At 49.1% G+C, this 25,110-nt stretch overlaps 1 protein-coding gene across 4 annotated transcripts in view; it reads right to left on the reverse strand.

Annotated features, from left to right (window-relative positions):
* LOC137657710 (DNA polymerase eta-like) overlaps positions 1 to 25,110 on the reverse strand; it is a 97,799-nt gene that overhangs the window by 67,130 nt on the left and 5,559 nt on the right. For 2 of the 4 annotated variants that reach the window (XM_068392133.1, XM_068392134.1), the window contains exons 2-4: positions 17,733 to 18,378; positions 3,271 to 3,422; positions 2,842 to 2,976 (exon numbers count right to left, since the gene is read on the reverse strand). In XM_068392133.1, coding sequence (XP_068248234.1) covers positions 2,842 to 2,976; positions 3,271 to 3,398 — 263 coding nt within the window. In that variant the 5' untranslated portion in view covers positions 3,399 to 3,422; positions 17,733 to 18,378. The remainder of the gene's footprint in view (positions 1 to 2,841; positions 2,977 to 3,270; positions 3,423 to 17,732; positions 18,379 to 25,110) is intronic. The other 2 variants (XM_068392135.1, XM_068392132.1) reach the window with 2 other exon arrangements.

The following is a 25,110-nucleotide window of genomic DNA, read 5'->3' on the forward strand; positions in this document are numbered from 1 at the left end:
AAAGCGACTTCTTCGACGTCTTCCCAAGTGTGAATTCTGATGGTGGCGAACGTGGAGCAATGGGCACAAAAGAATCTGGAAACTCATTGTTAAAAACTTTCATGAGTTTCTTCAGATCCACTGAAGGATGAAACGACTTAGAGTCTTCTCCTTCTGATAACTCCTCAAACAGTTCGACAGGGGAAAGGTGATCGTCAATGTCTTCCTCTGACAAAGCCCCTTGACGCTCGGGGAAATGCTCGCGATCCAAGCGATCGGAACTAAAGTGTTCTTGATCTCGACTCCTGATTTGACTAAGTTCATCATGAAGTCCAAAGCTTGCATCTTCAAAGTCATGATTCCTTTCTTGACTTTCGTGTAAGGAAGTTCGACGCTCGGTGTCACGTCCCGCATAATGCTCGACATCGCATCCTGCTTGACGTTCAACGCTGCGTACCGCTTGACTCTCGACGTCCTGCCTGGCTGCTCGACGTCGCGTCCTGGAGGACGCTCGACATCACGTCTCGCTGGACGTTCGATGTCCTGTATTGTATGACGCTCGACATCACATCTAGCTGGACGCTCAACGTCACGCTTTTCTGGACGATCTGGAATACGTCTCGTAGGACGTTCAACGCTACGTATAGTAGGACGCTCGACGCCTCGCTCTGGAGGACGCTTGACATCGTGTCTGGCTGAACCCTCGAGTTCAAGTCTTGCTGGACGTTCGAAATCACTTCCTGTAGGATGTTCAACGTCACTTTTATTAGGACGTTCGGCGCCACGCTTTGAAGGACGCTCGACGTCACATATGGCAGGACGTTCGATGTCACGTTTCGCTGGACGTTCAAGATCACGTCCTTCAGGACGTTTAACGTCACGTTTACAAGGACGCTCAGCGCTTCCTGCTGTTGGTCGCTCGGCGTCACGTCTGGTCACTTGACACTCACTGTCACGACTGGCTGCTTGACGCCTGGCGTCATGTTTGGTTGCCTGACGTTTGGGGTCAAAACTATGCCCACTTTCCTTATTAGGAACAGTTTTAGGACATTTAACGGGGGAGACGTCCAAACATTCGTCCCCAAGAGTCTCACAACTCACGCCTTGCGCCACTTGGCGTCCAGAAAGGAAGCTTCCTGACGTTCAGGATCTAGGCACACTACCCTTTTACTGTCTGTAGCTTGGTAGCTTTGCATAAATGAAGTGTCTCTCTGCTGTATCTCTTGTAGCATATTAAGATTCGGGTCAACTTGTTGTGATACAGGGGACGCCCCGGCAATCACAGGTTCGCTCTCCACGCCCCTCAAAGAACGCTTAGAGCGTCCAGAGGGTGAAAACCAATTTGATGGCGGAGGAGGAGCAGGAACCGAGGTCATGCCCGGTTCAGACTACTGCCCAACAACTGGACGATTCTTTAAAGAATCAAACGTCCTAGTAGGACGTTTGGCAGGCGAGCTCTCTTCAGTGGAAGGAAAATGCTCTGGACGTCTCCAATGGCTACAACCAAGAGTTGCGGTGTCCTGGTAGGACGCTGGTTGACTTTATTCATTTTCCTCTTAAGAGGTCTGGACGCTTGACGCCAGCCTCTTTTAGGTACTGCAGCATCTAAGGATGATAAAACCACCTTAACCTCACCTTTCCTATGGGGAGGGCGAACGTCCTGGGTAACGTCAACAGGTACGCTCGAGGGGACGTCTGCTCGGGAGCTAAAGCCTCTCGTTTCCTTTCGTCGTTTGACATTCCATCTCCCAGGGGTTGGGGAGCTTGGAAGAGGTCTAAGACTAGGAGAACGACAAGCCCGAGCAGGCGCACCCTCCACTGCATTAAATAAGTTCACTGCACTTCTAGCACTGTCACCTTTTAACTGCTTCACATCGGACATTAATTGCGTTTAGTCTGCAGCGAAAGATTCAACCTTTGCGCCCAAAGCTTGAATAGCCACCATCATAACTTTAAGCGTAGGCTCATTAGCAGTAACCGTAGTGGGATCAGAAACTACCACTACAGGGGAAGGAATAGGTTCGGTGACATGGGAAGAGGAAAAGTCTCTGGAAGAACGAGAAGAACTACGTCTCGACTTATCTCTTTCTAGTTTACGCGTATAGAGGTCAAACTCTAGCCACTCTTTCTCAGATAATAGAATGCATTCGTCACACCTATCACCCAACTCACATACTTTACCTCTGCATTTAACGCAGAGCGAATGTGGATCAATTGAGACCTTAGCCAAACAGGTCTTACACCCACTCACACACACTAAAAGTTAAAGGGGGGGTGGCCATTTTGAAAAATTTGTTAGAGAGATCAACAAGCAAGGGTCAAAATATCAAAATCCAAAAGTAAATCTAGAATATCCAATAGAAAATCCAAACAAGCGAGAGTCAAAACCAAATTATTGTACATCACCAAAGTAAACAGCAATAATATCAAGTAATTAGCAAGTAGAATATCCAATGATGTCGCCGCTAGCGCCAGCAGGGAAGATCTGAGGAATCATGGAATGGTTCCAGGTACCTCACTGGAGGGCGCGAAGGTGGTACACCTGGCTATTCAATCGGCGATTGGCGCAAGTTTTGAATTTTCTGCCGTGACGTCAGGGACGCAAACTATGTATATAACTACCGGCTAAGTCTTATGTTTAAAAATGGAAATTCTCAGAATCTGATAAAAGGTCTGACAAAGTTTTTAGACCAAAACATATAATTTCATCTTCTAAGATATATGTTGTATGGTTAAAACAGTGTCACAGTCACTGCACTTGGGAACTCTTTCGTGAGGTGTGCATATTAACATAGTAAAAATAATAATGCTGTAATTTTGTTTTTCTTTGACTGCACAGACATAAAATACAAAATTCATTACCTTGTAAGATCAGCCTTCCCCCGATTGACTGGAACTGTGACTAACTGAATATCAGGACACTTGCTGCGGGCTTCATCCCCTCTCATACCCCTTTTCACCCCAAAAGCTCGAGCTTCATAATTCACAGCTATAATCCTGGAATCATAATAAAAAACCAGCAACGTTACTAATAAAATTTATATGATTAAGAAATTTTAGAGATTTAGTTTCTTGAAAAACTAAAACATCCAAAGAGGCATTTTAAAAGTACACGTAAAAGGCTCGCATGTAAAAAAAAATTCTTCTAAGAATGATTTCTATTAATGTTTATAAATTTTTCTAAGAAATTAAATCAAATGCCTATAATCTTAAAAATCTCAAGTCACCAGAATCTGAAAGGAGTGAAATTCTATGATGCTGTACATCCATTCAGATGAAGAATGAACTTACCCTCCACCTTTCCATGCATTGTACTGTACCACAGCAGCAGGTAGTCCTTTGATATGTGGATAATGACGCTCCTCGACCTGTACATAAAAGCAGTCCATATCTAACAACACTACAAGTCTGTCCGTCATTTTGTCTAGTTCGCCGAGATAAATCTGTAACAGTACAATAAAGACATTTTAAGATAAAATATTACAGTACTCTTTTATTCTAAGTCCTTTTCAGTCAAACAGTAGAGGACCATTCACTTATGATTTCATGTAAACAAAATATAAGAAATTTTTGTTATAAATTATTAAATTGTCCCTTAAAAACAATAAACAATAGGTTCCCTGTACAGTAAAAAAAAACTTACAAGCATTTATTCTAGTTACACTCTTAATATCCTGAAGACACTGATCAACAGGTTGTGCCAAACATCATCTTAAACTAACAAAATAGTCATCAGCATCAGTGAGAAACCCCCTATTAATAGCTCCTCATCTCTTTTTAGTGTTAACTTTTAGCTTCTGTCAGTGGATCATCCTAGAGGGGTACCAATCAGAGTAGCTACAGAAAAATTATCCACATGCAAAACAATACTACTGTAATTACAGGTACCTTAAATTTTGTATTCACATATAGTATGTCAAATTTCTTTTTTGAAAAGAAGCAAATGGCATTATCATCATCATTCAAGTTATTCATGTTAGCTCTTCCCTTTACGGCGTTTGTAATTTCATCTCCAAACTATAATATAACCCTGATTCTTTAAATTCTAATGTCAAGCTATAGAAGATCCTCTTTAATTTTCTTTGTCTGTGCCGATGTTTTTATTGCATAGAGTAGTACAGCCTCCTTAGAGACCGGAGAACTCGAACCACGTTCCAAGGGGGAGGTTTCAATTCCAACTGAGGAACTGAAAGGCGCATTTCCTCCTGCAAATACACGAGGAACTCCGCTATTGCTAGATTAGTGGCATCGAGAGGAGAGATACCCCTTCCACGACACCAAGGACTTCCGAAGGTATCCAGACATCCTATTCGTAACCTGTTGCAAAAAGGGATTTTGACGAAGGAAAAATCTATTTCTGGGGAGAGACCTGTGACGCCCGGTGAAAAGGGTCCTTCTTTACACTTTTCTAATATAAATCTTCCAAATATACTAGAGAAAGATAAAAGCATGGAATGCAGAGGTTACTACCCTCGCGCGATCACCTTGTGGGTGTCGTGTATTTAACAAGGGCGTGTGAAAACCACTATTCACAGGCTGTCTTCGTTGCAAAGTTAGCGCTTCTTGGTGGATGTTAACGTGTGGTTGTCTGAGTAGATCGTGTCGGGGAGGGAATGATTTTGAGGGCTCCGCTAGGAGCTGCAAAAGGTTCGGAAACCATTGCGCATGATGCTATAGCGGAGCTATGAGAGTCATTGATAGGTTGACCGATGTTCTGGCCTTGTTGAGAACCCTTCTCATCAGACAGAATGGGGGAAAGAAGAAAACGTTGATATTGTCCCACCATTGTTGGAATGCATCTTGCCAGAGAGCCTTGGGGTCTGGAACTGAGGAGCAGTACAGCAGGAGCCTGAAGTTCAGGGCCGTTACGAACAGATTCACCGTCAGAGAACTTCACAAAGTCAGGACTTTGTTGGCTATTGGATGATCAAAAGACCATTCGGTACCCACTGTCTGTGATGCTCTGCTCATATTGTCGGTGAGCACATTCCTTTTGCCTGGAATGAAGCAGGCTGATAATGGCACAGAGTGGACTTTGGCCCATCTCAGTATCTCTATTGCTAGATGGTATAGGGGCTGCAAAAAGTACCTCCTTGTTTGTTGATATAAGCCACTACTGTGGTGTTGTCGCTCATCACCACCACTGAGTGGCCCACCAGAAACTTATGAAACTGTTGAGGGACCAGAAAGACGGCCTTCATCTCGGCTGAGAAGATCTACACCCTTCCACACGTTCTTGTCTGCCACCCACCACTTGAGGTCCGTCCGTTCCTCTGGTCCCACGGGGATCAGAATGTCCGGGGAATCGAAGGCCTGATATCGACTGGACTTCAGACGCCACTGGAGCGATTGAATTTCAAGGCGGCCATTAGGAACTAGACAGGCCAGGGATGATAGGTGTCCAAGGAGACATTGCCACTTCTGGGCTGGGAGCTCTTCTTGTCCGCGTAAGGGTCTTGCAACCTTTCTCAGCCTCATTATCCAGTTGTCTGATGGGAAGCCTTTGTGGAGATTGGTGTCTAAAATCCTTCCTAGGTATACTAGTCTGAGTGGGAAGCAGGGAGACCTTCTCGAGGTTTACCATGATCCCCAGATCCTGGCAATGCCTCAGAGGCTTGTCTCAGTGTTGAAGGGTTTCCACTGAGTCTGCTAGGATCAGCCAGTTGTCCAGATAATGGAAGAGACCGATGCCAATCCTGTGAGCCCAGGGTGAAACTAGGGCGAACACTCTGCTCAAGATTTGGGTTGCTGTGGAAAGACCGAAGCACAGCACCCTGAACTGGTATATCCTGTTGTCTAGGCTGAATCTCAGATACTTCCTTGGAGACGGATGGATTGGGATCTGGACGTATGCGTCCTTTAAGTCCAGTGTGCACATGAAGTCTTGTGGTCTTACCACTTGTCTGACCATGTCTGCTGTCTCCATTCTGAACGAAGTCTGTTTGACAAACTTGTTCAGAGCCGAGGTCGATGATGGGTCTCCAGCTTCCAGATGCCTTTTCCACAAGAAAGAGTCGACTGAAGAAGCCTGGGGAGTCGTCGACGACCTCCTGGATTGATTGATTGATTGATTGAAAGTTTTCTGGCATCCTGACATCTAAGGTCATTGACGCCGATACCATTTACTGTATATGAAAATTAAAAGCAAATTCAATTAAAACCATAAAAATTAAGAAGTCATTACAATGGTTAAATAGTTTTCAGAAGACCTGCTTCTGAAATAAATCTAAAAATTCCGCTCGCATAGTAAGACACATCATGTCCAAGAATCTTGGCAAGGATAAACCTGCCATCCTCACCTCGAGCCTCAAACAGATATCTATTTCTTAAGTTAGTAAAATTAGGGCATTCGGTCAACAAATGCCTCACTGTTAAAGGTACTAAGCAGTCCTCGCAATACGGTTGGTGTTGGCCCTTCAGCAGAAACTCATGTGTCAACCGTGTGTGACCAATACGGAGACGACAAAGAGTCGTCTCCCATTTTCGGGGAATCATGTTATACCTCCAAGGTGATATGATATTTGTTACTTCCCTCATTTTATTGCCATCTTGACTATCCCAGTGCTGTTGCCATTTATCACATACCAATTTCTTGATGTAAGGTAGATGACCTCCTGGAGAGCGCCCTTCTCGAACATGGTCTGGACTTCATCCCGAAGTGCCAGCCCCTTTGCTGATCCCATCGCAAAGGAGTCTATTGTCACTGGATCCATGACCCAGGGAGGGAGAGACGAGATGAAAGGGATGCGATACCCTGAACGAATCACAGAGAACGTCCAGGGATCAGCCCTTTGCTGTTACCACCTATACAAGCAACTTTGTAGGCATACCAGTAATGGTGGACAATCAGGGGGATTACTTGTTCTAGTTTTTGCAGCCACGGCCTCTCCCTCTAGGATGCTTCCCTCCTCGAAAGGACTTATTGCCTTTCTGGTCTTTGATTGGAAAGGACTTCTCTGACACCTCTTTCTTCGCTGCCGCTTTGTTTGTCGAGGCTTTAGGCTAGCTGGGCTGCGGAGCTTGAGGTATGTAGGACCCTATGAAAGAGAGAGTTCTAGAGGGGCTTTATCCACCTTTCTGCAGCCAGCTTGATTTCCCTAGGCTCAAACAAAGAGGAACCCCCCCCCACCCCCCACCCCCCGAGAGGAATTCCTGAGCCCTACGATCCCGGCATTAGGGACTTGGTGATGGAACCTCTCATATACCAAGTCCATGCGTTTGAGGATGGTGTTGGCCCACAAGTTCACCACTTGATGGGCCAGGAACTCAATAGCCTTGGTACCTAAGAAGAGGAACGTTTCCATCGCCTTCCTGGTATTTTCCTTGAAAAAATCCTCTGCCCGTACCAGGATTCCAAAGGATCCTAAGCACAGATCCAGCCACGAAGTAGCCAGCATGGCATACTTTGCGATCTTTTCTTGGTTAAGTATCTCCGCCACTGAGAACGTGACCTGATGGCCGGAAAGTCTCTCTAGAGAGACCCCCTTAGTCAGTTCCTCCAAGGAATGATGAAGAGGAAGAGCTAGTAGAGGCTCCTCTGCTGGACGAGCTTGGCAGATGATCCTGATGGAAGGGAGGAGGAGAACTCGGAGAGCTGAGAGGCGATTTTATGTCGGGCAATCTTCAGGCCCTGAGACCAAGGCAGGGCTGCGCTGGACATAGTGGGCTTTTGAGTGCCAAAGACACTGTTTAAGACTGTGTCTTTGCCCTCCTGAGGAGCCAACTCTGGGTCAGACAACCCTTGAGGGTCCTCATCAGAGTCAGAACGTGCCCAAAGGCGTGTTCAGACATCTGCTCTCCTCCATCTACCAACGGGAACTCGTTTCGGGGTGGGTCATCAAACTCAGGATGGCTGACTGTCCTGACCCCCTCTGCAGGTCCAAAGGTCCTCGGAGAGGACTTAGGCAACGTCTTGGAGTCCTTAGACTCCTTAAATGGAGGAAGGTGAGATTTTCAGCATTGAAGGCCTGGATGGTTTGGCTTTCCTGGAGAGCTCTGAGGCAGTGACACTATTGTCATGGGGAAGGTCCTCCTTCAATTATAGTAGGGGGGAGTCTGGAATGGACTCCTCATCATGTGATACTCTTGGCAGCAATGATGAAGAGCCAAGAGAACAGAGGGACGAAGAACCGGAGAGGTTCGACCTTGTCCTTGACGGCCTAATTGGTGTTAGCTTTATCCTTGATGACACTGAAACCTCAGGAACTCCTCTCTTCCCTTTCAAGGGGGAGAGAGCCGAGGTCCCTTGCTGTGCATCAACTGGAACCGAAGGTCGTGGAGGGTTCTCAGGATCTTCCAAGGAATGAGCTGAAAGGGCAGGTCCAAAAGCCTGCATCACTGCCCTGACGACGGCTCCGAACCATGGCTGTCTGATGACACTGTCTGACAAATCCCCTGAAAAGAAGGAAGCTGAAGGTTCCCTTTGAAGATTCTTGTCTAGCGCTGAAGATTTACTCTTAGGGTCTGCCTTGGGAGCTGGTAACTTTGGGATCTTGAATTCCCCTAGATTGCCCCTCTCCTCCATCATCGCCGGTCGTACTGATATGCGTTTGCGGGAAGGAGAATGGGGCGACGGTGACCTGTCGAGAGGAATTCTGGTTTTTCTCAGAGAGAGGACCAATGTTCTGGGGGACAACGACCTACCTTTCCGCTCCTGCTACTTTCCTCTGTGTCTTAGAGGCCTGCAGTGACTTCTTGAAAGTTGAAGGATGATGGTGGCTGCTGTCTTTTGCTTTAAGCTCTACCTGTTGAGCAACCTTAGGTTGTTGAAGCATTCTCTGTTTCTGCGTTGGCGAGCATCTCAGAGTTGGAAAGCGTTGCCACGATGGAGACAGCTGATGCGGTTGAGAGCGTTTGAGAATGGGAGAACGCTGATAAACAGGCGATCAATGACACGTTGGCGAGCTGGCAATCGCTGGCGAGATGGTGAATGTCGACACATAGGAGAGCGCCGACGCGTGGGCGACAGCTGATGCTTCGGAGAGCTATGGTGCAGCACTGAATGCTGATCTGCCGACTAGAGTTGATGCGGCGAACGTTGACAAGCGCTATGAACAGGAAACTCTGCAGGCGCTTTACGCGACGCTGGGCTGTTGTCTATAGGATCGTCAGCTGGCGAACGCCATTTTGATGCGACGAGTTGCTTCAAGAAGTGAAGTGCGGGAACGAGACACGTTTGTCGCCGATGGTCGGTAGGAGGATGATGGTCAGCAACCTCGGGGCGAGCAGGCAAAGGACAACCGGGCGATTGGCGAGAGGTAGGATGACAGGAACCAGGAGACTGAGCAGGAGGTCAGCGAGTACGCAATCGGTGAAACAATGGTTGACGAGCAGCTGGTCGATGATCAGGAGACGGAATGTGCATTTTAAAAGGGCGAACATCCTCTAAAGGAGATCATGAGCGATCCTTCGGCGGGAAGTCACGAACTGAAGTTCGGTGACGAGCAGCAGAGTCGGCAGGAGAAGGTCCGAAGGCAGGTGAAGGTCGAGAACAAGGTGAAGACTGACCTGAAGGCTCCGAGGCGGAGGAGGGTAGCGGGGACGAAGCTGACGAGCCAGCGAGATGTCTCTTCCCTGAAAGCGAAGTAACATCTCTAAGGCGAAGAAGTGGACAGGAATGGCGGGGTCTACGAAGATGAAAACGCCCCATGGGGGCCGGTGAATCAGCAAGCCTACCATCAGCCGCATCAGCAGTCCTCTGAAGAGGAGTCTCTATGAGTGAACTCCCTTGAGAGGGAGAAACACTCGCAGGAGAGACATGCCTAGGACTTTGCCCCCGGCATTAGATCACTTGTTGTGCAGCCACCACAGGACCAATAGAGAAGGTTTCCATGCTCCTGTGGGTTACGTCTTTCAGGTAGTGGGCTGTGAAGGTCGTCTGACACTTCCACACGCCCACTTGCAATACCTGTGCCACATAAAAATTCTTCTTGAACGCCAGAGATGTTGCGATGCCGCTGACGTCATGAGCTCTGGGTCGGTTGGACATAAAAGGATCTGGATATAGAGCGTATTCAATTACTTTCCTTATCCAGGAGGAAATAGTATTCCTCGTGACCCTCCTCTTGACCTTCCCCGTGCTGACAAAAAGTGCTCGTACACGTGGGGCGAGCTTTTGCAGTTCTTCATAAGTAACACCTCAGACTCCTTACTGGACATAGTAAAAGTTGGTCTGGATTTTCGGTTACAGAACGAAGACTCTCTATCCGAAATGGGCCGAACCTGGAGTCCGGCACACCCGAGTTTTGAGTCTTAGCTACGAACTCAGGGATGTAGTTGAGGATTATTTTCCCCCATCTCCTAGAGTGGGAGACATCAGCAGATGGACCATGAAGTTCGCTGACTCTCTTGGTCGAAGCCAGAGCGAGCAGGAACACCGTGTTCCAAGTGAGGTGGCGATCGGAGGCCTGGCGTAGTGGTTCATACAGGAAGCCCTTCACAGACCTGAGGAGCCGAACCACTTTCCAAGGGGGAGGTCTTAGTTCTGCCTGGGGACAAGTAAGCTCGTAACTGTGTATGAGCAAAGAAAGTTCCAACGAGAAGGAAATATAGACTCCTTTCAGTCTAAAGCGAGCCTCAAGGCTGAGCGGTAGCCTTTGACTGCCGAGACGGAGAAGCATTTCTTCCCGAAGGTATACAAGAAACTCCGCTATACAGTAGTTGGAACAGAGGCATCGAGGGGAGAGATACCCCTTCCACAACACCAACCACAGAAAACTGACCACTTCGCCTGGTAGACTGCCTCTGTGGATCTCCTGAGGTGTCCAGCCATTCTTTTCGCAACCAGTTGCAAAAAGCCTCACTGTGTGAGGAGGTGCTGGATAGTCTCCAGGCGTGAAGTCGAAGCGAAGCTACGGCTTTATGGAAGATGTTGGCATGTGGTTGTTTGAGGAGGTCCTGGTGTGGAGGAAGCTCCCTCGGGATCTCCGTGAGGAGATGCAGAAGGTCCGGGAACCATTCTGCGTGATGCCATAGCAGAGCTATGAGGGTCATTTGCAAGTTGTTGCTTGCTCGTACCTGGTTGAGGACTTTTCTCATCAGATAGAACGGGGGAAATGCGTAAGGGTGCAGGTTTATCCACTGTTGTTGGAAAGCATCTTGCCAAAGAGCTTGGGGATCCTGGACTGGGGAGCAGTACAACGGGAGCCTGAAATTCAGGGCCGTTGCGAAAAGATCCACATTCGGGGAACCCCACAAAGTCAGTACTTTGTTGGCTATCAGAGGATTCAAAGACCACTCGGTGCCAACTATCTGAGTCGCTCTGCTCAGCTTGTCTGCTAGCACATTCCACTTGCCCGGAATGAAGCAAGCTGATAGTCACCGAGTTGTCCTCTACCCATCTGAGTATCTCTACTGCAAGATGGCACAGCTGCTGCGAAAAGGTACCGCCCTGTTTGCTTAGATAAGCTACTACCGTGGTGTTGTCGTTCATCAACACCATGGAGTGCCCCGCCAGGACCTGGTGGAACTTTTTGAGGGCCAGAAAGGCTGCCATCATCTCCAAGAGATATATGTGCTGGTATCTTTCTGATTCGGACCATTGGCCGGAGATGTAATGGCACAGCACGTGAGCCCCCACCCTTCTTTTGATGCATCCGAAAAAAGCATCAATTCCAGGGGAGAGACTAGAAGATTGACCCTTTGCAGAGGTTCGGCTCCGCCAGCCACCACCTGAGGTCCGACTGTTCCTCTAGCCCTATGCAGACTAGGTGATCCCGGGAATCTGAGTGTTAATTCCACTGGGATTTTAGTCGCCACTGGAGGGATCTCATCCTGAGGCGACTGTTGGGGACCAGTCGGGTCAGGGAAGAGAGGGGACCGAGAAGGCGAAGCCAATACTGCGCCGGGAGCTCTTCCCAACTGAGGAAGACCTGTGCTATCTCCCTCAGTCTCTGGATCCTTTCGTCTGATGAAAACGCTTTGTGCCTTAGGTTGTCTAATTGCATGCCTAGGTATACCAGTTTTTGAGAGGGGAGCAGTTGAGACTGCTCGAGGAATACCACAATCCCCAGATCCTGGCAAAATCTTAGAAGCTCGTCTCGGTGGCGGAGAAGGGCAGCCTCCGAGTCTGCCAGAATCAGCCAGTCGTCCAAGTATCTTAGGAGACTGATGTCGACTCTGTGAGCCCAAGATGATACTAGGGCGAATACTCTCGTGAATACCTGGGGTGCTGTGGAAAGATCGAAACACAGTACTGTACCCTGAACTGGTAATGCTTACCATTGAACATGAATCTCAGATACTTCCTGGAAGACGGGTGAATTGGGATCTGGAAGTATGCGTCCTTTAGATCTAGCGTGCACATGAAGTCCTGGGGTCTGATCGCTTGTCTGACTGTGTCAGCCGTCTCCATCTTGAAAGGTGTCTGTTCGACAAACCTATTCAGGGCCGAGAGGTCGATGACTGGTCTCCAGTCTCCAGACGCCTTTTTCACAAGAAAGAGTCGACTGTAGAAGCCTGGGGGACCCGTCGAGGACCTCCTGGAGAGCGTCCTTCTCCAACATGGACTGGACTCCTGCCTTGAGGGCAAACTCCTGTGCGGATCCCTTCGCACAGGAGTTCGATGGAATCAGCACTCGAGTCAGTGGAGGGAGAGAGAGCGATACGATACCCTGAACGAATCACCTCAACGGTCCAGGGTTCGGCCCCGTGATTAGGCCACCTCTGCCAGCGGCTTTGCAGGCATCCCCCCACAGGTGGGAAAATGGGAGGATTGCCTGTGTTATTGGGACCAGCCTCGGCCAGACCCCTTCTTACCCTTTCCTCCACGAAAGGACTTTTTGCTGTGAAAGGCCTGCTTTGCACCCATTTTACCCTGCTGTTTTGGGTCTCTAGCCCTTTTCGGTTGGGGGGTTTTGCTGTGCTTTCTGCTGTGGCTGAGAGGGGTAAGGTCTAGCTGTTAAGACCTTTTGGATGAGGGAGTCCTGACTGGACTTCTCCCCCTCTCTGCCACCCGCTAGACATCCTCGGGATGGAACAAAGAATTGCCCTCGAAAGGAGCATTTCTGAGTCTCGCTACTTCGGCCTGAGGGAGATGTCTATGGAACTTGCCTATGACGGCATCTCTCCTCTTCAGGATAATGTTGGCCCAAAGGTTCACTACCTGATATGAGAGGAACTCGATGGCCCGAGTGCCAGACAATAGGAAAGTCTCCAAAGACTTCCAGGCGGACTCCCAAGACAAGTCTTTAGACGGCATCAGTTGTCCTAAGGATCCTAGCCAGAAATCCAGCCACAAAGTAATCTGCAAGGCATATTTCGCCACCTTCTCCTGGTTTAGGATTTCAGAGGCCGAAAAGGAGACTGGAAGTCCCGTAAGTTTCTCAAAGGGGGTGGCCTTCGAGAGTGCCTCTATAGAGTGGTCGAAAGGCAGCGTTAGAAGAGATTCCCCGAGGATCTCGTAGTACCTCCTCTGAAACACATACAGAGGAGGTAGGAGCTTGGAGGTTGGGCTGGAGCGGAGAGAAGAGGTGGACCCAGTTGCCTGGGACACTGCCTTCTATTTGGCACTCTTCAACCCCTTTGACCAGGGCAAAGCTGCACTGGTCCTATGAGGTTTCTGAGTGCCATAGAACTGGTCAAGGACCGTTTCTTTTCCATCTAGAGGGGCTGCCGATGGATCTGGAAGTCCATTGATGGAACGGATGCAGGCTAGGACCTGCCAGAAGGCGTGTTCCGACTCCTTCCTCTCATCATCCGTAAGCTTAGGGCTAGCAGCTGTTGGCAGAGCGTCGTCCTCGAGATCGCTCTGCCCTTTCATGTCCGAACTCTCATCCATAGGAGCCCGGTGTGGGTCGAAGTCATCAACTGGATAGACTGGGGATAGGGAGACTGCTGAGGAGGTGCTCGCTTCCGGCTGCCTGGGAGGCAGTGAGGAAGGAAGCCTGGCCGAGGATTTGGGGATGGTGAACAAATCCTTCGGTTCCCTCCCACAAGGCCACAGGTCCTCTGTCTCCAAGGGCCTAGAGGACTCCGTCGGCTTACAGGTGGAATGTAAGTCCGTAGCCGTATGGGGTGAGTCCGGTCGCAGGTCGTGCCTCCTTAGACACTATCTCGACCGGTAAAGGGCAAAAGGAGTCTCCATAGGAAGTAACCCTATCCTCCTTGGGGGGGCAAAGGACGAATCCTTTCCTTTTCCCCTTTGTTCTGGCCTGTGGCATCATGGACTGCAGGGGGCTACCCTAAGGTTCATGCCTAATCTCCTTCAGGGGCCTTTTGCAAGGGGATGACTGTCTCCCCTTGCCAGAAGGACCCGCCTGTGCGGGATCTTCCGAAATCCTCCTAGGATCGGAGGGAGAAGAGAACCCTGGGAAGAGAGGAGGCTATAAGGGGATCCTAGGTGTGTCACCTATGGACTGGGAGCGGGGAACGACTCCTTTCATGGCTTGGTGCATTACACTGAATAAGGTGCTATGCCACGGGGGGTCACGGGCTCCTGAGGAACTAAGGGGGAGGTCCTTAGGAAAGAACTGCTCCCTGGGATTAGGAACCTGGGCAGGTTTCCTAACCCTCTTGTCTGAAGGAAGCTTCCCTACAGGCAAGATCGGCACAGGCCTACCCTTAGGGATAGGATCTGGGCTCGGTCGCGCAGGTGACTGTTGTCTCTGTTGAGGCCTAAGGGGCTTGAGAGAGTGATTGTGAGCGCCAAGATGGTCGTGCGCTCTTGCGCCAAACTGTTGGTAGGTGGAAGGGTGCTTGTGCGCCCGCCCTTCCCGATTGCGCGCATCTTTTTCGCGCTCGTGGCGTGCATGAGGTTGTTCGCGCACCTGGCGCACATAAGGTTGCTCATGCGCATGGCACACATAAGGTTGCTCACGCGCATGGCGCGCATTATGTTATTCGCGCATGGTGCGCAACCGGTTGTTCGAACGCATGGCGAGCAAGAGGATGTTCGCGCATATGGCGCGCCATAGGGTGAACCCAGGTGCCATGTTCACCATTTTGTTTGCGCGCACCAAGTCAGTCGTAAGCGCCAATTTGGCCGTGCACGCCAACTTGGTTGTGCGCGCCAGAGCTCTCAGGTTGGTGAGAGAACTCGCTGCAATGCTCACCTGAAGGTTCACGATAGCTTGTAATGTGTGAGCGCAAACGATCAACACAACAAGAGTTTGAAAACTCTCTGTCATGAAAAGAATGACTATGGTCACAAGAACCTGAAAGTTCAGCGTGAACTGTGTTGCGCGAACCCGAAGGATCAACGCAACGAGAAACCGAAGTTTCTCTGTCACGATACACCGAAGTGTTATTATTATTATTATTATTACTTACTAAGCTACAACCCTAGTTGGAAAAGCAGTATGCTATAAGCCCAGGGGCTCCAACAGGGAAAATAGCTCAGTGCGGAAAGGAAAAAAGGAAAATAAAATATTCTAAGAAGAGTAACAACAATAAATATCTCCTATATAAACTATAAAAACTTTAACAAAACAAGAGGAAGAGAAATAAGATAGGAGAGTGTGCTCGAGTGTACCCTCAAGCAAGAGAACTCTAACCCAAGACAGTGCAAGGCCATGGTACAGAGGCTATGGCACTACCCAAGACTAGAGAACAGTGGTTTGATTTTGGAGTGTCCTTCTCCTAGAAGAGCTGCTTACCATAGCTAAAGAGTCTCTTCTACCCTTACCAAGAGGAAAGTGGCACTGAACAATTACAGTGCAGTAACCCCTTGGGTGATGAAGAATTGTTTGGTAATCTGTGTTGTCAGGTGTATGAGGATAGAGGAGAATATGTAAAGAATATGCCAGACTATTCAGTGTGTATGTAGGCAAAGGGAAAATGAACCGTAACCAGAGAGGAGGATCCAATGTAGTACTGTCTGGCCAGTCAAAAGACCCCATAACTCTCTAGCGGTAGTATCTCAACGGGTGGCTGGTGCCCTGGCCAACCTACTACCTGTTAGCGTGACTAAAGTTACGAGAGCCCAAGGGTTCAGTGTAACTCAGGTTACGAGACCCCGAAGGATCAACGCAACGAGGAACCAAGATTCCTCTATCACGAGATCCCGAAGGATCAACGTGACTGACGGTACGAGAACCCGGAGGTTCGTTACCGTCGTTATGAGAGCCCGAAGGTTCAGCGTAACAGAAACCCAAAGGTTTCAAGTCGCGAGAGCCCGAAGGTTCAGCACGATGGAGACCCAAAGGACTCCTGCTGTCATGAGAACCCGCAGGATCAACATGACGAGAGCCCAAAGGCTCACGATCACGCCAGCCCAAAGGGTGATCGTCACATGACTCCGAAGGGTTAAAGTGAGGAGAACCAGCAGGTTCAAAAAGACATCCCCTCACAGCCAAAGGAGGAGAACGTCCGAGGTGGAGAGGGGTTACTCACACCTCCACTCTACGAACCTCCGGAGAGGAACATTCAACAGACTATGTCCGAGGGGGAGACTGATTAAGGTCTACAGATAATTCCTCCACAGGGGAGGAGAGTTCACCCAAAGGAGAACTACGCTTATAACAAGGTTCTCTTTCCGCCCCTGGAGTTGAACCTAAAGCGTAAGGAGATTGCTGATGCACAGAGGCAATCTTCTCTCGCGAACGATAGATATGTTCCCCCGAAGGGAAAGATTGCCTTGGAGAGAGCCCTGCCACCGCCCCTGGTGGGATAGCTAACTCCTCGGTGTCGGAACCAGACTCTCGGCCTGACCGACGGGCAACAGCGCCTGCGCCCAGAAGAGGAGGATCGACCTCCGCAGAGGAAGGAGATGACCCTTTGGAGGAGTTCGAGGAGAACTTCCTTCGTAGAGTTCGAGGAGAACTTCCTTCGTAGAGTTCGAGGAGAACTTCCTTCGTAGGGGGACCATCGACGCCCAGCGATGGCCACAAAGACAAGGTCTGGAAAAGAACAGGCGCTCCCAGGGGGGAAGAGAAGGAGCTGACTCACTAGGGGAGCCGCCACCTTCGTCTATTCCACAGGGTTGACCTGGAGTCACAAGCCCTGCGCTACTGCTCGACCGTGCCCCGGGAGGGCCTGGTCGAGGATTAGCTTCAGGCAGAGATTTGGGAGTAGAGGAAGCAGAAGCCCGCGATTTCTTCGATTTCGAGGAAGACCCCGAAAGCAAAGATTTGTGTTTAGACTACTTCTTACGCGCAAACCTCTCACACTAGGAGGCAGGCTACTCCCTACACTCGGAACAGGTGTTGTACCGCGAACACTAAGTTCCCCGGCAAGCCGGGCGTAAAGGGTGCGAGTCCGTCTCCACGGACGACATGAAGGTGCCGCAGCGGCGGCTTCAATCCCAGGACATGTCCACATAGCGGGACAATAACCAAACACACACACCGATACACACAAAAGAAAAAGGAAAAGTAATAAAGTCAAGCCAAAAGCAAAAGTGATTACTCAACCGCCGACAGGTATGAGTGAGCGGGGTAGCTAGTCTACTCCAAACCCCCACTAAAATTGTCTTGGCTGGTTTTCAGCATTGCCGAAAGTCCATCCATCCAGCCATCCATATACCAAGGCACTTCCCCCAATTTTGGGGGGTAGCCGAAAGTAATACCCTATAAATAGCGAAGGTTTGTATCCGTGTCGGAACAATTTAGTTTTCGAACATGGTTTTCAGCATTGCCAAAAGTAATACCCTATAAATAGCGAAGGTTTGTATCTGTGTCGGTACAATTTAGTTTTTGAACATGCTTCTGGAATGAATTACTGTATGTTTCGTCTCCAAGGTACTACTTTACTGTCACCAACTAACTACTGTGATGTTTTCTACTGTATATCTAAGGTATAGATTCTTTCAAACTTACCTATTTGTTACAAATTTCACCCTTTTCTCAATTATTTAATAAAACAATCTTCATATTCACTTCAGTATGATACTGCATGAAAGTATCATCTACAGCAATGAAGAATTTTAAAGCAAATTATCATTGATAATTTGGAAATCATCACTACTTGATGTCCTTTGGCTTGACGACCCTTGCAATATTTCTTCCCAGACCTGTATTGATCGTTCAGATGATAAAACCTTTGTATCACCAAATTCTTTCCTTAGTCTATCAACTCCCACATCTGGCAGAACAAAGTCGTCACTTGAATCTGAGGAAGACGAGGAAATGCTCAAACTGACATGAGTTTCCAAAGATACATTAAAAGCACTGCTGTCAAATAAATCAGGGGATCCACATCTAAATCTTTTAAATTCACTATCAGAGTTAACACTGAGCCCTGCAGCCAACGTATCACCTCTTCGAGTTGCTTGACCCACTTCAGTCTTCACATTTTTCAATTTCTCTATTCGAAGTAATTCCTCCTTTTTACTCAATCTACTTGGAGATTCAGCATTATCTGAAACAGTTCTTCGATCCTCTTGTTTAAGCATTACACTGCCTTGCTGATAACAGAGTAGGAGTAAAAAAAATTTGATGAATCACAGATGAATCTTGATAAACTCTGAAAAAAATACAAGACAATGTTCTCAGTCATTAAGGTGATAAACTACTTTATCTAATCTAATAATCAAGAATACAGTAGCAGTTTTGAATGGACAAGTATATACAGTAACACGACCACAATAATTAAAGAACAAATAAAATAAGTAGGATTTATAAGAATAAAATAAAATCACAGTATACTGTAATTATTTCTAACCATGAAAGCATATTCTTGACCTTTAAAAAAACAACATTCAAAATCAAAAAGAGAAATAATGTCAAAAACTGACCAAGATGACAAATTTGGAAATTATTCATATTTTCCTAACTATACAAACCTGGAGTTCTTTTCTGTGGATATAATTTGGCAATAGCTGGAACCAGCCGTTAAGTTTTTCACGAGACGTAATTACCCTCAGCTGGTTAGTGGGTGGAGAGCAGAGCAACCACCCTGTTACCATCTGCACTAGAACCAAACCTATGCAATTGCAGCAGGACTTTCGGGGAAAGTGATAGCGGGACCAGCATGTGTAAAGAGCTCCAGGTTTGGATAGTTAGGAGGAATACAAATTATTTCCAAATTTGTCTTTTATTCCGACACTATATACAAACCATTATGCTCTTTACAGTGGAGACTCTCTCCATGGTCAGTGAAAGTGCAAAAACCAACTGGCTGGTGACTGACCCAGGATGTTAACTCTTTACTTTGCACCAGCTGTTTAGAGGGCACCCTGACACAAAGTTAACCCTTGAGGGTTAATGGCCTGAGCAATCCATGCTAGTTGTAAGAATGTAGCGATGTGACTTGACAAGGTAAGTGTAAATTTGGTTCTAAACTCTGCACATAACCAAGACATTGCCCAACTCCACTTGTTTAGAGACCAGGGACCTAACATATATATACAAATATATCACATTACCTAAGGGACAATGGTACCCACCAGCAGTTAGAGGAGGTCAGCTTGCAGAGTTCCTCGTCTGCTGAACCCCAAGAGAGGGGAGAATGAAATAGGAAGTGGCTAGTCACTCGCATCCATTCTAGACTTACTCGCTTGTAACATCTGCCATCAACCGACAGCTACTTGTCTTACAAGGGAGCTGAGGTGTTATAGCCCACACTTTGTGCAGCCACCATAAACACTTCAGGTAAAAGTATCTATGTTCCTGTGGGTTGTGTCTTGCAGGTAGTGGGCGGTGAACGTGGTTTGCCGTTTCCACACGCCTGCTTGTAGTACCTGCATCAGAGAAATTCTTTTTGAACACAAGGGACGTGCTGATGTCCTGACGTCGTGAGTCTGGGATCAAAGACCAGAAGGGGAAGAGGCTGGTTGAATGGCTCTCATGATCAACTGTCTGATCTAGGAAGTGATGGAGTTCTTAGTGACCTTCCTTTTGACTCTTCCCGAGCTCACAAAGAGCATGCTGATCTGAGGGTGGGCTCTGGCAGTTCTTTTAAGGTATTTCCTCAGTGTCCTTACAGGGCAGAGTAACAGTTGATCAGGGTCATCAGCCACGGAATGGAGCCTCTCAATCTGGGAGGGCCCAAATCTAGGATCCGCTACAGCCGGATTTTGAGTCTTAGCCACGAACTCATGGACGAAGCTAAGTGCCCCTTCCCCTATCCCTTTGAATGAGTGATGACGTAGGAAAACCCATGTGGCTCGCTCACTCTCTTCACAGAGGCCTGGCCCAACAACAAAATCATCCTAAAAGTCAAATCCCAATTTGATGCTTGACAAAGAGGTTCATATGGCAAGCCCTTCAGAGAACATAGTACTTGCACTACATTCTAAGGAGGAGGTCTAACTTCTGACTGAGGGGGTGTGCTCTAAGTTCCATATGAAGAGAGAGAATTCCATCAAGAAAGAAATAACTCTGTTCAGTATAAAAGCAAGGCTCAAGGTTGAGCGATAACCTTTGACCGCTGATACTGAGCGGAGTTTTACTCCCTGAGGTAAAACAGAAACTCTGCTTTTGTTGGAATACACTAGTGGTACTGAGGAGAGCGATACCTGTCCACGACACCAACCACAAAAGACGGTTCACTTTCCTTGATATATGGCAGAAGACGACTCCCAATTGTATCATGCCATTCTTCTTGCAATCGGTTTCAAAAAGTTTCTCTGTCCGGGGAGCTACTGGATAACCTCAAGGCATGGACTAGAAGTGATGGAATCACCTGATGGGAAATTTGCTCATCTGGTAGTCTGAGTAGATTGGGAAGTAGAGGGATCTCCCTCTGTGAGCAGATGAAGATCTGGGAACCATTCTACATGTTACCACAGTGGAGCCACCATGGGCATCCAGAGGTCTTGTGATGATCTGACCTAGTTTAGAAGCCTCCTTACTAGGCAGAGGGGTAGGATGTGTGTACACTAGATGTACAGACCGTCCCACCGATGTTGGAAGGTGTCCTGCCTGTGAATCCAGTACCGCTTGGCCGAGGCCAAAGCTAATAGGAACACCACCTTCCAAGTTAGGTGGCGATCTGAAGCCTGGCGTAATGGTTCGTAGGGAGGTCTCTTAAGAGACCTGAGAACTCGAACCACGTTCCACGGAGGAGGTCTCACTTCCGACTGAGGGCAAGTAAGTTCATAACTTCGTATGAGTAGGGAAATTTCCAGCGAGGAAGAGATGTCCACTCCCTTGAGCCTGAAGGCTAGACTTAGGGCTGAGCGATAGCCTTTCACTGCTGAGACTGAAAGGCGCATTTCTTCTCGCAAATACACGAAGAACTCCACTATTGCTGGAATAGTGGCATCGAGTGGAGAGATACCCCTTCCACGACACCAACCACAGAAAACTCCCCACTTTGCCTGGTAGACCCCTGCGGATGACCTTCGCAGGTGTCCAGACATCCTACTCGTAACTTGCTGCGAAAATCCTTTCTCCGCGAGGAGATGCTGGATAGTCTCCAGGCGTGAAGTCAAAGCGAAGCTACGGCTTTGTGAAAGATGTTGGCGTGTGGTTGTTTGAGTAGCTCGTGTCGCGGAGGGAGTTCTCTCGGAAGTTCCGTTAGGAGTTGCAGAAGGTCTGGAAACCATTCGGCGTGATGCCAGAGCGGAGCTATAAGGGTCATCGAGAGATTGACCGATATTCTGGTCTTGTTGAGTACCCTCCTCATCAAACAGAACGGGGGAAAGGCGTATACATCGATGTTGTCCCACCGTTGTTGGAAGGCATCTTGCCAGAGTGCCTTGGGATACGGGACTGGGGAGCAGTACAGCGGGAGCTTAAAGTTCAGTGCTGTAGCGAACAGATCCACAGTCGGGGAACCCCACAAAGTCAGGACTTTGTTGGCTACTAGATGATCCAAAGACCACTCGGTACTCACTATCTGAGACGCTCTGCTCAGACTGTCGGTGAGCACATTCCTCTTGCCTGGAATGAAGCGAGCCGATAGTGGAATCGAATGGACTTTGGTCCATCTCAGTATCTCTACTGTGGGATGGGATAGCTGCTCTGAAAAGGTACCTCCTTGCTTGTTGATGTAAGCCACTACTGTGGTGTTGTCGCTCAACACCACCACCACAGAATGCCCTGCCAGGTATTGTTGGAACTGTTGAAGGGCCAGAAATACGGCCTTCATTTCTAGCAGATTTATATGGAGGAACTTTTCTGATTCTGACCACAGGCCTGAGGTCCTGTGGTGCAGAACGTGGGGCCCCCACCCTTTCTTTGAGGCGTCCGAAAACAGCATCAAATCCCTTTCGTAGGTTCTCGTCGGTCACCCACCACTGAAGGTCCGTCCATTCCGCAGGACCAATAGGGATCATGACGTCCGGAGAATCGTGACCTTGATTCCACCGGGATGAGTCGCCATTGGAGAGATCTCATTCTGAGGCAACCATTGGGAACTAGACGGGCCAGAGAGGAAAGGTGACCGAGGAGACGTAATCACGATTGGGCTGGGAGCTCTTCTTGTCTGAGGAAAGACTCGCGACCCTCCTCAGCCTTGCTATCCTGTCGTCTGATGGGAAGGCTTTTGTGGAGATTGGTGTCTATGACCATGCCTAGATATACCAGTCTTTGAGTAGGAAGCAGAGAAGACTTCTCGAGATTTACCATGATCCCCAGATCTTGGCAAAATCCCAGAAGTTTGTCTCGGTGTCGAAGAAGGGCTGACTCCGAGTCTGCTAGGATCAGCCAGTCGTCCAGATAACGGAGGAGACGGATGCCAATCCTGTGTGCCCACGACGATATTAGGGTGAACACTCTGGTGAAAACCTGTGGTGCTGTGGAGACCGAAACACAGCACCTTGAACTGGTAGATCTTGTTGTCTAGGCTGAATCTTAAGTACTTCCTTGAAGACGGATGGACTGGGATCTGGAAGTACGCGTCCTTCAGGTCCAGTGTACGCATGAAGTCTTGCGGTCTCACTGCAAGTCTGACCGTGTCTGCCGTCTCCATGCTGAACGGGGTCTGCTTGACAAACCTGTTCAGAGCTGAGAGGTCGATGACTGGTCTCCAGCCTCCTGACGCCTTTTTTACACGAAAGAGTCGACTGAAGAAGCCTGGGGACCCGTCGATGACCTCTTGGAGAGCGCCCTTCTTCAACATGGTCTCAACTTCTGCCCGAAGGGCTTGCCCCTTGCCAATCCCATGGCAAAGGAGCTCAACAACACTGGTTTCGCTGTCAGGGGAGGTAGAGATGTTGTGAACGGCACGCAATATCCTTGACTGATTACGGAAATCGTCCAGGAATCGGCCCAGAGTTGCTGCCACCTGTTTGCGCAACTTTGTAGGCATCCCCCTACTGGTGGACATGCGGAGGGGACTGCCAATCCAAGCGTTTGCGGCCTCGGCCACTCCCCCTAGGATTCTTTCCTCCCCTGGAGAACTTTTTGCCTTTCTTGTCTTTGACAGGAAAGGGCTTAGACACCATTGTCTTTGCTGTAGCTGTCGGTTTCGTGGTCATGGTAGGACGTGGTTGCTGGGTTGCTGGAGGTTTATAGGGCTTCGATGTTAAAGCTCTATGTAGGAGAGAGTCCTGGTTGGACTTTCTCCACCTCTCAGCCGCCTGCTCAACGTCCTTAGGCTCGAACAAATTCTTCCCCAAGATGGAAGATTGTCTGAGCCTGCTGATCTCGGTACTGGGGACCTTCTGGTGGAATCTCTAAGACACCGCATCTCAATGTTTCAAGATGGTATTAGCTCACAAGTTCGAGACCTGGTGGGCTAGAAACTCGAGTGCCTGAGAGTAAAAAGGTCTCCATGGCCTTCCTGGTACTCTCTTTGGGCAAGTCCTCAGATCGTAACAGGATGCCCAGAGAACCTAGCCAGATGTCCAGCCACGAAGTTGCCTGCATGGCACACTTCGCCACCTTCTCCTGGCTAAGGATCTCTGTCGCCCAGAACGATACTTGCCGGTTGGAGAGTCTCTCTAGAGGGACTCCCCTGGTAAGCTCTTCCAAAGAGTGGCGTAAGGGAAGGGGTAAACAAGTCTCCTCCATGATGTCAAAGTACCTCCTCTGATGGACACGAGGAGGCGGGAGGAGTTTGTTACCAGCGCTGGATTGGCTAGAGGAGGCAAGCTCGGAGAGCTGGCCTTCGACCTTGTCTCTGGTACTCTTAACCCCTTGAGATCAGGGCAAAGCCGCGCTGGCCTTTGAGGGTTTTTGGGTACCAAAGACTCGGTCCAAGACCGTGTCCTTGCCCTCACGAGGGGGAATCTCTGGATCCGTGAACCCATTGAGATTCCTCATAAGGGTCAGAACCTGCCAGAACGCATGCTCTGATTCCTGTAGCTCTCCTCCTGAAGGGCTAGCAGCGAAGTCTCCTGTCCCAAAGGCTCTTTTTGGGGGGACTCGTGGACGTTCTCTGAGGGCTTGGCTGGCTCTGGTCTAATCCTCGAGGATGACTTAGGTAAAGTCTTGGAGTCCTTCAACTCCTTCCTGGAAGGGATGCAGGACTCCAACAGTGATGGTGGGAGGCTCTTTTCCACCCCTACCCGAGAAGACTTCCCAGCGCGAGGTGGGGTTTCCCTCATTGGTGCGATGGGGGAACGCCTCACCTCGCGTGATTCCCGAGGACGGGAAATCTTCATCCGAAGGGGAGGGAGAAAAAGTCTGGGGGGGGGGGTGAGGAGGCCTTCCTCAAAGACTTCCGAGGAGTCAGCTTCGCCCTTGAAGTTACTACGTCAGATATTCCTCTCTTCCTCTTCAGGGGAGTTTTCCTCTCTTCCTCTTCAGGGGAGTAGAAGCTGCCACTGATTTGTGGCCCAGTTCAGAGAGAACAGGCTTAAAAGCCTGCATGACCGCTCTGACTAGGCACCCCAACCAGGGCTGCTGACTGACAGCTGTGCTGTCAGAAACTCCCTCTGGAGGGAAGGGGATCGTTCGATCCCTAGGAGGAGTTACCAAAGGAGGGTTTGCCTGAAAAGAAGGAGAAAAGCCCCTGGACCTATCTGGAATCCTCCCTCCCTCCGGCGAGCGTGCTGTTCAGCGCTTGCAGGGGGGAGGGGACGCGATAATGATGACCTAGCCTCGCGCGTGGCAGCGCGATCGGATTTGCCCTGGGTCGCGCGCGGGAAATTGTTTGCGCGTGCGGGCGATGGCGAGCAGGGGCACGGGCCGGAGACTGCAGAGGGCGCGCAGAAGGCTGGATGAGCGCGAGCGTGAGCGAAGGAGATTGTTCGCGCACGCAGGATCTGGCTGAAGAGCCCATGAGGGCGATAACGTTGGGCGCGCGCGCAGGTGATATATCCCTTGCGCGCAGGAGCGCATGAGAGCACACATCTGGTTGTAGAGG

Source organism: Palaemon carinicauda, chromosome 18 (genome assembly GCF_036898095.1).
Source record: "Palaemon carinicauda isolate YSFRI2023 chromosome 18, ASM3689809v2, whole genome shotgun sequence".
Taxonomy (NCBI): domain Eukaryota; kingdom Metazoa; phylum Arthropoda; class Malacostraca; order Decapoda; family Palaemonidae; genus Palaemon; species Palaemon carinicauda.